The sequence below is a fragment of the Melitaea cinxia genome, chromosome 10 (genome assembly GCF_905220565.1).
Source record: "Melitaea cinxia chromosome 10, ilMelCinx1.1, whole genome shotgun sequence".
Taxonomy (NCBI): domain Eukaryota; kingdom Metazoa; phylum Arthropoda; class Insecta; order Lepidoptera; family Nymphalidae; genus Melitaea; species Melitaea cinxia.
This window is the reverse complement of record NC_059403.1, coordinates 9,331,856-9,345,677: the sequence shown is the minus strand read 5'-3', so window position 1 is coordinate 9,345,677 and position 13,822 is coordinate 9,331,856. Positions and strand designations below refer to the sequence as shown.

The 13,822-nt window shown below is 35.2% G+C and overlaps 1 protein-coding gene across 1 annotated transcript; it reads right to left on the bottom strand.

Moving 5' to 3' along the window:
• Positions 1–227: 227 nt before the first annotated feature.
• On the bottom strand, positions 228–12,116 carry LOC123657339 (diacylglycerol kinase epsilon; the record flags this gene model as incomplete). The annotated part of the gene is made up of 12 exons (XM_045592906.1): positions 228–1,197; positions 3,534–3,623; positions 4,143–4,198; positions 4,546–4,720; positions 5,056–5,221; positions 8,413–8,549; positions 10,351–10,485; positions 11,074–11,147; positions 11,238–11,361; positions 11,506–11,624; positions 11,698–11,860; positions 11,946–12,116. Coding segments are annotated over 12 exons (1,527 nt in total), but the record flags the coding sequence as incomplete, so codon positions are not given.
• Positions 12,117–13,822: the final 1,706 nt, after the last annotated feature.

Here is a 13,822-nt window from a genome sequence, read left to right as displayed (position 1 = left end):
CATGAGTTAAATCCATTTTTGGCGTGAACTTGTGGAGGCCTATGTCCAGCAGTGGACTGTATTAAGCTGAAGTGATAATGAGTGATGTATAGATAAATATCACACCCAGACTCGAGGTGGGAATCTAACCTACAACCCCCGGAGCAGAAAGCAGGGTTACTGTAAGCTGCGCAAACGAGCTAGTAAAATGTATAGGTATAAATTATGATATAAAAGACAAAAATTACGAGTATTATTTATTTTAAGACTTCACAGCACATCTATTTTTGGACATCAATATTTTACATTCATATTCATAGACATACACCAATAAACACTTACATGAGATTCAACAAAAAAATATATATTTAATACTTTTAAAATGCGATACACGTACATCACAAGACGATTTTACATAACACGACAGGGAGAAGAACGTTAAAAACACTACATAGCTACCACACCGTAAATACACCAATATTTATTAAGTAACAAGTGAATATATTTACGTGACACAGATTTTTTGGCATAATTATTCGCATAAGGTAGGTGTAGGTAGTGTGTTAAGTGACAAGAGCTCCTGGGTGGATTGGGGGTAGGGTCGGCAACGTGCTTGCGATGTCTTGCAGGTGTCTAAGCTATGGTAATAATCGCTTACCGTAGTTGTGTAAAAACAAAAAATATTAATTTATTTAATGACACAATTTTACAAAACAACAACAAAAATATAAGATCATAGGCATTTCCTTATTACCCTTGTTTGAATATAAGTATCAAGTGTTCTCGAGTCGAGCAATTAACATTACAATTGTCAACTGCGTTTTATTATTGATAAATAATTAATAAAAATCATTCTTTAATAGAATATAGAAAACGGGCTTTAATCGGTCGAAGTATTATTAATATGTCAATAAATCAGCATGAAATTTGCACCATCAATTGCACCTTTCAACGATAGTCAATAGTTTTGACAATGACTTACAGTACGTCTGGTACATTTAATCAATAGCAATTCGTAGTTTAAGGGACGCTTAGGACCATTAACTACACCGCCAAATAAGGCGTAAAAACAATAGATAATATTCAAGGAACATAGACATTTTAGGAGGCGGGTCGAAGCATGGTGCATTTTCCAGCCGGCTCTACGAGTATAGTGGCGGACCCTTGCATCCACGGCTCCCCGTCTACTTGCATCGCACAACTACCGTCTAAATCGATCTGAAAGTAAACATTTTTTATACTTTCTATCTTTTTAATAAATTCGTCATTTTTAACGGTTCTCTTGAAAACAGCATATGCTAATATCACAGTAATAATCATCAGTTATCGGGATCTAGAGTTATTTTAATATTAATAAACATTAAGAGCCATTTCACAATTTTTCGCTCTGCAAGTTTAGGTAAATTTGGTCGCATCGCGCGAGTCGAACGAGCCGCGTGATCTTTGTGCTAGTTAGTATAGTGTGACAACCAAAATACCATCTTGATCATTTTCTAATGTATAATAAAAATTAATAACTGTGGTATAATGTTTTTTACATAATTAATTTGTTAAAAAATTCAAGTCTGTGATATAACAACAGTCAATAAATTTAAAATTAAAATAAAAAATCAATTTTATGAAACATTTTTTTTTTAAGTTGATTTAGTTTTTTGACTTTACGAGTGAATCTAATATTTACGATATGAATAAAATAGCGTTTTATTATGCCCCAGAAAATCTGTGTGTGAATGTTAGTTGCATAGTTTTGGATGAAAGTAGACCATCAAATTTTGCCGGTTTTAATTTTTTATAAACTCAATGACACCGACAAACATATTAACTAACAAATAACAAGACAAATAGATTGAAATGCCTATTTGTATTGATAATGTGAGAAAAAAAATTAAATTATAGATTGTTTACAGAAATTATCATTATATTATTTTACAGTCATTTTCATAATATGTTTTTATTTTTATGAAAGTATCAAATGCGGTTTATTCACTATAACAACAGGCGCTTGGCACGTGTGAGCGAAAGAGACGGCTGCGCAGAATTTGGCGTGGACCTTACCTCTAAAGGGGGCCATTGACGATCAGTTTAACTGATCAGTTTTACGCGCTCTCCAAAATTTGATCGTGTGTGTAGAACCATCGCTCCAGAGTTTTAACTGACGACGCGCCACGTAAATCCATCCGCGTAAATCGATAGTTCGATATTGAAATTTAAATATCGACACTCGATATTTTGAAGTAAAACTTCTTTACGCACGCTTGACTTAGGAAGTAAGCTGGTAAATACGTACTGAGAGTGTTGCGAAAAGTGTGATCAGGCGAGGCAAACGGAAGTTGCCGGTACATCCAGTAGAAAGTTATGCGGTATAATACAACGTAGGTCGACGAAAAAAGCGTCAAGTAAAAACGCATTATTAGATATAACTCGAAAAGCAGTTGTTAGGTCTCAAATAAATTTAAATGGCACCAAATGACACACACCACCTTTCGATGAAAAGAAAATTTGTCGAAATTGCTCCACCCAGTCAAAAGTTCTGAAGTAACATACATAAAAAAAATTAAGGTCGAATTGAGAACCTCCTCTTTTTTTGGAAGCTTTAAGAATTAATGTTTCTTTTTCGGAATCAGAATCCATTTTTTTTTCTCAACAAAAATAGATAGTACCTACACGTCCTTTAAATGGCCCGGTTGGACGAAAACTGAAGGGCCGGAGTGACGCCAGTCAATGGACAAATATTTCGACTGACGCGAAAAACTGATCAGTTTAACTGACGCCAAAAACTGATCAGTTAAACTAATCGTGAATGGCCACCTTAAGAGCGCTGGCGACTGATTTACTGGGCTTGATGTGTAATATGTATACTATCTTTTTATTATTTAATATAAAATGTATTAAAAATGATTACATCTTATAACTATTTTTTTTTGTATATTATTTATATGATGTAAGTTTACTTTGATGAAGATAGTTCGTTAAAATTTCTTAGTTTTCTAAGAAAAATATCGCTTTTAAAATTGTACTTATTTGGAAAATATTCGTAACTTTAATTTTTTTTTTATCGATTAATAGAGATACAAATGGAATAAAAATCTGTTCTAGTATTCAACAAAATTATATTCCAGATATTACGATATTAGATATTAGATTTTTTAAAATGGTCTCAACGTAGAGGTTATTGAAAAATAGGACTTCAAAGTATACATTGCGACCGTTTACCCAGGGAGGAGGCTGATGAAAAGGTTAATAATTTTATACACATAATATATATCAAAATTGTTATCCTTATTCCCTTACAACAAGGGTTGCTCTATTAAATTTTAATAATAGAAATTATATTATTGCATCCAATACTGAAATTAACGACGTCAAAATGTTTCATTTCCGCGGATTATTACCAATTTTTGTGAAATGGCTCTTAATATTAAAAAGTTAGAGTAGACGATTTTAATAGCCTTGATTACAAGCGACTACTGATAATAATATGTTGCAAGTGTACATATTTTATACTATTTAGCTTTCTGCCTAATTTCTTTAGAAATATTAATATGACAACTTACTCGAACATGGGTAGTCTGCGCGAATCGATACGGCTCAGCTAGACCGCACTGAAGTCGCGCTATATGGAATGACGACGATACACCAACTACCTAAACAAATATATAATACTTTAAAGGTGGCAAAAAAGCGTACGGGCCCCCTGATTGTAGCCTACTCTCCCCAGGATCTCTGGCTACTGTAGACACCACAGGTAAATAATACTACTTAAGACGAGTATTATTTAGCTTTGATCTTCTATAAGGTTTAGACACTTCATATGTCATATCGATAGCATAATAAATTTTCGTCGAAAGATCGCGTCTTAATGTATTTCTCAAAATGTATTTGGCTCTATACCTACTTTGTATAGTGCAATCATGCATCACAAAATATTTTACAATGTATTGACGCGAAAATAAAAAACACAATGTACACAAAAAACACAATCATATAAAAATTACAGATTCCAAATACAAATGTAATATTTTGTTTATATTTAATTGTAACATTATTTAGAGCCCGGCTATGTATAGTGAAGCATCATGGTCAAGAAAGCTGTAATTAATTTTATTAACATAAATATTCTTATACAGTACCGCCGTACTTAGAAATAACGATAAAAAACCTACCTCAACTTTTCCATCGTCCATGTGTTGATCGCCAACGTCTTCCTCACTGCCCAAACCTATAATAAACGAAATGTATACTCATTTAATATGTAAAGTAGACTTAGCGTCACAAAAACCGAACCATTGATACATTTCCTATTTGTACATTCAATAGGCTGTCGATTGAGTTACGCTCACTTTACAAAAGTATAATGTGTTTTTCTTTTTACATATTATTGAGATATTAAGTTTAAGTACCATTGCAGTTCATTTAGCATGTTTACCTATTTTTAAGTAAAATATACAACATTGCGAAACAGACAAATTTACAGTCTATACAATGCCGATATTGAATAATGGAACCACAAAAAGTATAAAAAAAAAATTCAATAAGTAATATAAGCAGAATATAATAGACACTCACTCCAGAGGTCCACCCCGGCGCCCCAGGAAGGTATATTAAGTACTACGAGGGCCTGTAAGGGGGGGAGAGGGAGTGTCTCGCCACCCACGCCCAGCCCCACGCGCAGACGCTTCTCCAGCCCACCGCAACCACCATCGTCCAGGGCGCGGCCCACGCCCAGCAGCGCGTACGCCAACTATGTGTAATGCATAATTATATTTTAAGCTATATAAAGATATTTTCAGTTTTTATACTTTTTTGATGATTCTACAACTACCTAGAGCGCAGTAGGACATATCTCGCTAAAAATCCGTAATCAGATCAAAGCCAAATAATATACTCTCATGTAATGTTGTTTTCCTATAATCTGAAAGGCAGCCAAATATCTTACAAGGGTAGGGGTAAGATCAACAACGCGCTTGTGATGCTTCTGTTTTTGGAAGTCGAGCGCGACCTGCGCGTCCACGCCCACGTGACACACACCGTGCAACCAATAGCTCGGTAACAGTAGCGGTGACAGTAAGTACTCACGTAGTTGAGGTAGCGGCTCGCGTACCGGTAGAGGAACTGCGAGCGCGCGCGGTGGAAGTCGAGCGCGACCTGCGCGTCCACGCCCACGCTTGCGTAGTTGTACGCGAACAGAACACGCGAGCCGCGCCGCGCCAGCCGTCGCCGGGGCTTTATCGTAACCTTCCATCTAACAGCGGACATAATATAATGCGACAAATCCAATTTTTTATAGCATATTATCCATTAAACATTTATTGTTTAGGTTCAGTTACATACTTCGTTCTTTGTTTGGGAGAATAGTTTTTACGAAAATAAAAATATGATTTAAAAGACGCTAATCAAAAATTGCCAATCAGGTACGTTTTCATAAATCCTCTGTCATTATGACCACTTTCAGAAAGAAAAATTTAGAAAACTCATGCTTACAGGTCATGCATAAAATACGTCACGCGAAATTTTACCATATAGATTTTTAGGCAACCATTTTTAATATATTATGTCGCTTCAGCCTGTAATATCCTACTACTGGGCATTGGCCTCTTTCCCCATGTAGGAGAAGGATCAGAGCTTAATCCACCACGCTCCTCCAATGCGGGTTGGCGGATATATTCCCTACTATGAGTAACGATCGCTATCAGGTGTACATGGTAACAGCCGGGACCGATAGCTTAACGTGCTCTCCGAGGCACGGACCCCACTAGGACTGCACAAACACCCAGACCACGGCAAACACCTGTATGGCCAATATAAACGTTTGTCATGTGCGGGGATCGAACCCGCAACCGCCAGCTCAACAGGTACATTCCATGGCTGTGACCGCTGCACCAACGCGGCGTCAATATATTATCTAATATACTAAATTTATTGTAAAGTATATTTCATTATCAGCTCCGTGAAGATCGACTTAGGTTCGGATTTTAGACCTATACTTCTAAAGACGTCACGGGCAGTAGTGAAAAAATCAAAACTACTGGATCGATTTTAATCATTTTTTCAGTGAATGACATAGGCTATAATTATATTTTATACCCGTGCGAAGCCGGAGCGGGTCGCTAGTAACTATATAAATAAAAATGAATGTTGCTAAGTGCAATACTTGAGAATGGCTCGACCAATTCAGCTCATTTTTTTTTTGTATATTCTTTAAGGGCCACGGAAGGTTACTTAAAAAATTAAAATTAAAGAAATTTTTACTATTAACTTTTGACAGAACGAAGTCGGTGTGGACAGCTAGCTGTTTTTTTTCGCTACGGACTATTGACATAAGCTGTGTTACTAGTTTTTTGCAAATCATTAATAGTGATGTGCCACTACCGTAACTTTACATAATTTACAATCCAGTATCGTTTTTCAGTAATAATTACAAAAAATGTGTCTTTAAAATTTTAGAATGTGGCAACAACCGTAATGTACCTTTAAGCATACCTACATAATGTACCTATGGCTAATGTATAGATATGATAAATGAATCACACTTATTTTTTTAAGTATTTATTAATCTTAGTAATCACATGCAAATTAATAATCAGAATCAGGCAATGACTCCGTACCCGAATGTGCCGAATCGTCAGAGTCGTCACCTACTTCAATAATAAGTCTGTCGTTAATGTCGTCGACAATATGGCCTAGAGTACACATTTGTCCTCAACTCCAATTACATTTTTAATGCAATGAGGCAAACGCAAAATGGTGACTCGTGGTGTTTTTTATGGTGTCGTGCAATTTCCATTAGTTCAGCTTTTAACATTTTGTTATCAAAGGCTATTGTGCTTCTTTGACTTTAGCCACTCTTATATTTGATCTTTACACCAGTTGGAAGTAGGTAACGATTTCAATTTTCTGGCGTGGTACGGAGCATTGTCAATAACAACTACTGAATTTTCTTTTAATTTAGGAAGAATATTTTTTAACCATTTTCATATTCGTCGCCATTCATTTTCTTATGATAATCTTCTAGTCCTTTTTTTGCTTCTATGATCAATTCTCCATAATTCACGAAACCTTCCTCACTTGCTACATGTGATACTGCAAGTCTTCTCCCTTTGCTCGGCGGCCCTTCAACCCAGATGTTAAATCCTCTAAAAAAAGCCTGCCGTTTTTATTTTATATTAGTATCCACACAATGTTTACTCTCAGTATGGCCTAAAATTATTAACATTTTTTCAATAATTATACACAAAATGTGGTCCGCAGAACAAATTGAATGATAATGTATGTGCGTACCATCATTAATCCATGTTTTATCCTGATAATATATAGACCGGCCTTCTCTGCGGTATTGTTTTATTGTGTTCAGGTACCGATGACGCCATAAAATTGTCTTCACGATCGATTAATGCACTGCGTCATTTTCTAGTCATATATTTGAAGTTCGGATGCTTTAATATTTTATACAAACTACTTGGAGACAATGACGGGAGTTCTGAGTCATCAAAATTATCTGATCAAGTAATCACAAAAGTCTAATAGAACTAAAAAGTTTAATGAATGACAAAAATTGAAAAAATTAAATTAATAAAAATAAAATAATAATACTACCTTGTTCAAGGACGGTGATTCATTTCTATAAAAGAAATCGTACACTTTTCGACGTATAGCCGAAAGAGTGAAATCGTCCAGTTTCTCTTTATAATTTGCCTAATGTGCAACTTTTGGAACGCGAAAGAAATTTGCTTGTCTTTTTCTGGGCAGCAAGTTTTCTTTATCGCGCTTACGAGACGATTATGAGGGCTGAGCGTCCATTATATATGGCTCAAACAAAATAACTAACCTTCACAATAAAAAAAAAACAACGTAACAAAAAACAAAACAAACAAACTCAACGAAAAGGAAACAAATAACACGTGAAATCGCATACGAAAACGGGCGCATTCGAACACTTCAGAGATTGAAGGACGAATGTCATATATTGAAAATGGCGCCGTGTTTTCGTTTTTTATAGCATTGGTCCATCGACAAATTTCTAGTGTAGTTCCTGTTAAAAACTTGTTATTGCGTATTCTTCAACAACAAATAAATAATAATTGTCGTATTTACTCAGTGTAATAAGTAATTAAAATTGATAAATATATTTTTATCATCTGTGATGCTCCATAGTTACCATGATTTTTAAAATATTCATCTATTGTCAAATAATAATAAAATGATGTGGTAAAATTAATAAGTTACGATTCATAAAACCGGTATCGCAGTTCAATGCTATTAATAAAAAGCTGGTATCATTATTTCGACTAAATTGACATTTGCATGTGTCAATTTAGTCCGTAGCGAAAAAAAAAAAGAACAGATTTTAGTATTATATATTTAAATATTTTGTTCACACTGTTCCCGAAAATATTACAACTAATACAACACAATATAAAAGAGGCTCTATAATACCTGTCTAGTATTTGCGGCGTTGCTTCTTTTACGGAATGTATAATGGAATGTGCATTTAAATCTGAACACCCAGCACCCCATCCCAGGGCCCGCGCTAAGTCATTCCCAGTACCCATCGGTAGAATAGCAACTGAAGCCTGTAATAATAACAATATTATACACTAATTGTGCATTAAAACTTGTTAGTATTATTAAAAATGAAATAACTTCTATGCTGTAAGCCTCAGCCACACATAATTATGGTGCAATGTGTTCCTTTTGGTGCGAACTCATGGGTTTTTCATGCTCGAAGACTTGTGTCTTCAAGCATTGCGGAATTTTCGAAATGAAAACTCGACGAAGCCTGCCAATTGCCGTCCAGCCCAACCAAATCCTCCTAACGGCTTCCTTCTCGAAGTTGTTGCAGCCTAGTTGGATGATATGGCCTAGGTATACATAATCCTGAACAACTTCGAGAAGGGTACCATTGACCGATACCGGTCTCGGTATAACTTGATTGTTAAACATAACTTTGGTTTTGTCCAAGTTCATACCGAGATCGACTCGCCGGGAGGACTCGTTTAGGCCGGCCAGCATTTGGCCTAGCTCATCCAACGTCTCCGCAAAGATGAAAATATCGTCGGCGAAACGAAGGTGAGAGATGTATTCCCCGTTGACGTTGATGCCTTGTCCCCCCCCCCACCCTCCCAATTCATGGTCTTAAAGACATCCTCCAGCGCAGTGGTAAGCAGTTTCGGTGATATTACATTTCCCTATTACCCCACGCCGGAGAAAAATGGGTCTTGTTCTTCGGTCTTGGATATGAACGGTCATTGCCGCTGCGTCGTACATACATCTCAGTACCTCGATATATAGCCCGTCGATATGATATCTCTGCAGAGAGTCCAGGACAACAGCCCCATGTCTCAACTGAGTCGAAGTATTTCTCGTAGTCCACAAATGTCATACACAGCAGCTGATTATATTCTTCTGTCTTTTTAATAATCTGCCGAACAGTGTGAGTGTGGTGCGGTACTGTAGCCATTTCGAAACCCAGCCTGCTCTGGTGGTTAGAATTCGTCAAGTCTTCTGGCGAGACGATTCGTAACAACCCTCGAAAACAACTTATAGACGTGGCTCAGAAGTGAGATCGGTCTGTAATTCTTTAACAGAGACTTGTCGCCTCTCTTAAAGAACAGCAAAACCACACTCCTTGACCACGCCTCCGGTGCGGTACTTCGGTGGATGACGATGTAAAGAGTCTCGCCAAGGCTTTTAGGGCGGGGTTTAAAGCGATAACTATGGAATATTACGTTTAGAGATTTTTTTGTAATAAGCTTATAGTAATTACCCATTAAAGCTTATAGTAATAACTGTGTGGCTATGGTATTAAAGAATTTAACCAACCCCTCTCTTCCCGTGGGTATCGTAAGAGGCGACTAAGGTATAACACAGTTCCACTACCACCTTGGAACTTAAAAAGCCGACCGGTGGCGGGATAACCATCTAACTGCTGGCTTTGAAATAGACAGGCCGAAGACGGGCAGCAGCGTCTTCGGTGCGACAAAGCCAATACTGCGGTCACCAACCCGCCTGCCCAGTGTGGTGACTATGGGAAAAACACATGAGTTCACGTTATTTTTGGCGTAAACTTGTGGAGGCCTATTTTCAGCAGTGGACTGTATAGGCTGTAATGATAATGATGAATTACCCATTATAAACGACTTTTATTATTTATAACGGACTAAAACCTCTGGGGTGTTCCTTCAACACGTCTGAGCGGGGTCACAGGGACGTGGTTGCACTCTCGTTCTGTGATATACAACTGTCTAGCCCAAGAGTTTATAAGCGATTACATATTTTTCTATATTTCTGTTTCCTTTTTTATTTGACTAAACATTAACCGAAATTTCAAAAAAAAATTTTTTTTAATTTAATTAACATATTCATATTAAATACCTTAATATGTGAGAAGGAATGAAGAGTATTAAGAATCCATGCAACGGTACCATCTCCACCTGCGACAAGCACTTTACAATGCTCTGGTAGCCATTTAACTACATGCTCAGGTGCCATTACACTTACATCAATTATCTAAAATTGAACGTAAATTATATGACTACACCTCGTTTTTAAACAAATGGCTGGGATTAAAAGTATGGTATTGACACAGTGGAAAGGGGTTGTTAATAAATTATAATTACAGCTTGCAGTAGAACCATCTGGTTACTGATAATTATGGCGTAATTTATGTATTATAGTATATTTTGTCTAGTTTTATACCAGTGTATAGATAAAAATTATTTCTAAAACATAAGCACATTTTACTACCAAGGTTTAATGACAATAATTTATTTAGTTATTTATTTTACTTTTACATAGAAATTTGTGTTTTAGGTTTTGTACCAAATTTTTAATCCTCAAAACTAGGCGGAACTTAGACCAACGAATGAATAAGGAGCTAAACAAAAATATAAAGAGTATGCTAAATATCAATATCCAGAACTTAATAAATATCAAATTTCTCACGCAAAATAGGCGCAAAGTTGTCGAGTTGCAGAAACCAGCCCGTGTTAACCATACCATACCAACCAAATATCAAATTTTCATATAAATACAAATTTCTTTTAACCATAACTCTTTAAATGTATATATGTTTATATTTATAAATATCTATCAAACCTGTAGAGGATTAAGAAGTCCTCGAAATATGGATAGAACTTCATCACTTCTATTGCTACCAGACTTTCGGTTGGCTGAAATATAAATCAAAATACATAAAGATGATCATAATTGTTATATAATATTAAATTTAAATTAATGCAACATTATAAGTAAACACTAACCAAAAATAATTAATGGTTCCCAATTATCATCACTGAGTGGTTTGACACTAATAATTTCTCCTTTTTCAATATGAACATTAGTTGGAGGTATTATTATATCTCGATATTTAAAAAAATCACATTCCTAAAACATGATAAAGAAAAAATGAAATAAAATTATTACTTATTGTTGTTATAGTATTTTATTCCTAATAGTTAAATATTTTTGAAATGGCATTAGCATTAAATTAATTTTTCCAACCTTTTAAAAAATTATTATTTTTTATACCTCTGTTTCACACAAAGTTTCATGGCTTAGTTTTGTTCTTTGACACCATGAGCAAAAGTATTTTTTTATATTCTCAGTTTCCTCATTATGATCAGCATTACTTCTGGAAATAGAACCCACTAAAAAAATTGGTAGTTTTTAAGTTTATTAAAAAATATAATTTGTATACATAATACTGAAATCGGAACTTACCATTAACCCAAAGATGAAAAAAGGGTTTATCAGAAGGCCATGTGATTTGTTTGCATCGAACCTTTTTGTCTAGTACGCGATGACACTTTTTACATGCACTCACCGCACAACATTCGCAAAAAAGACCTACTAGAGGCAGCATAAGCTTACCACAAACTGTACACTGAAATCATAACAATTTTTTGTGTAAAATATATATAATAATAATAATAAAAATTTCTTACATTTTAACGACTGAAAGAACTTACGTAAATGTTGTAGGGAATAGATTTATTACATTCTATACTTCTCCATGTATGCCTTCGCACTCGATACTTTGTTTGTATAAAAGGGTTATCACCAGAAATCGACCTAAATATTCGATAGACAAGATAACTAAGAAACAATCCGCCGATCAAAAAATAATAGTTAAAATTAATATTAATGATTTTTATTGTATTCATTTTTAAATATTCATAGTCGTCTTAAGATACAATTTAGTTTGTCATGTATTTTAACATGTCTTCAATTCACTACATTGGTCAAAGTTATTTATGTATACTATAAAATAAAATGAGATTGCGTATTTCAAAACATTTTACATAGAATAGTTGAAATTGTTGTTGTTTTAAAATTTATCCCCAATAGGGAAAGGCAAAGGACTATAATCCATACAGCCTAGTCTGAATTTGTAAGTTTCGTTCTGATATATCAAAAGGCCGGAGCCAAGTCTGAAGTAACTTTATTGTTCTTCTGATTCGATGACTGGTAGAGTAAGGCCGAAACCAAGTCTGAAATTTCATATTTTCGTCTACTCTTCTTTGTCTATAAGTGATAGGCGAGGTCGAAACCAAGTCTGTAATAGGCCGAAGCCTGAAATATCAAAATAAAATTTCACATCCGATGAATGAAGGTCCTGATCCTGTTTCAAATATCATTGATAGTATTGCAAATAAATTCAAATATACTAGTATAGTTATCCAAATTAGTCAATAAATCTTGTGTATTGCGCGGGACATTTTTTGGTCCAGAAGTTGATAACAAGTTGGCTATAAATAAGAGGCGTTCCAGATTAAAAGCGGAGCATTCAAAAAATATGTGATCTAAAGACTGTGTAGAGTTGTTGGTGCAATGTGGGCAAACGGGCGATGAGATGATACGCATACGATTCAAATGTGCATTAAATCTGCAATGTCCAAATCTCAAGCGGCATAGTATTGTATAATATTTTCTGCTTCTATGTTGATGCGATTTAGTAAACCAAGGACTTTTTCCAATATCTTGATTTATCTGAGCATACCAAGATCCTTTTCTTAACAAGGTTTGTCGCCAAAGATCACGCCAATCAGATAGGATTTTTGATTTAATAGCAACTAATAGATCAGTGTATGGTACGGCAACATTCTCATCAACAGGGCTGCCGCTGTCACTGTCAACAATTGAACGTGCCAGAAAGTCCACATGTTCATTTCCCCTTACTCCTATATGTGAAGGTGTCCACAATAATTTGATGTTGTAGTTTCTTCTGGATAGTTGATAAAGGAGATGTCTTATTTCTAAAATGATGAAGTTTGTATTAGCACTGAATTGATAATTATCTAAAGCCTTTAGAACGCTCATACTGTCAGTAATGATCAGCCAATATTGATTAGTTTGTTTTTTAATGAATTCTAGGGCAGCAGTAATTGCTAGAGCTTCAGCTGTAAATATTGATATCTCCTTTTTCAATCTGACGCCTTGGCCAAACTTCAGATGAGGTACATAATAGGCCATGGAAACATTTATATCATTTTTTGATCCATCTGTGTAAACTTGTTTGTGTTAGAATATTAATATTTAGTTTTTAAGCTGTGTAACTAGTTTTTGTAGTCTGTGCTATTACACTGATTTTTCTACTCTGTACTAACAATGCAAGATGTCGGTGCTTAAGTTTTCAAGTGTTGTTTTAAATATATAATGTAACAAAGAAAATAAAAATGTTTTAATTAAGTGAGTTGCGTGGGGGCCTAACAACCTAAATATGCAGATCCAGTAGATAAATCACATAAATTCTCACATCCACGGACCTCTGGTCTGACCTCTGTTCATTGCTCTGATCTTTTTCGTATCGTTTAAAGAAGAAATTAAAATTTATCAAAATGGACGC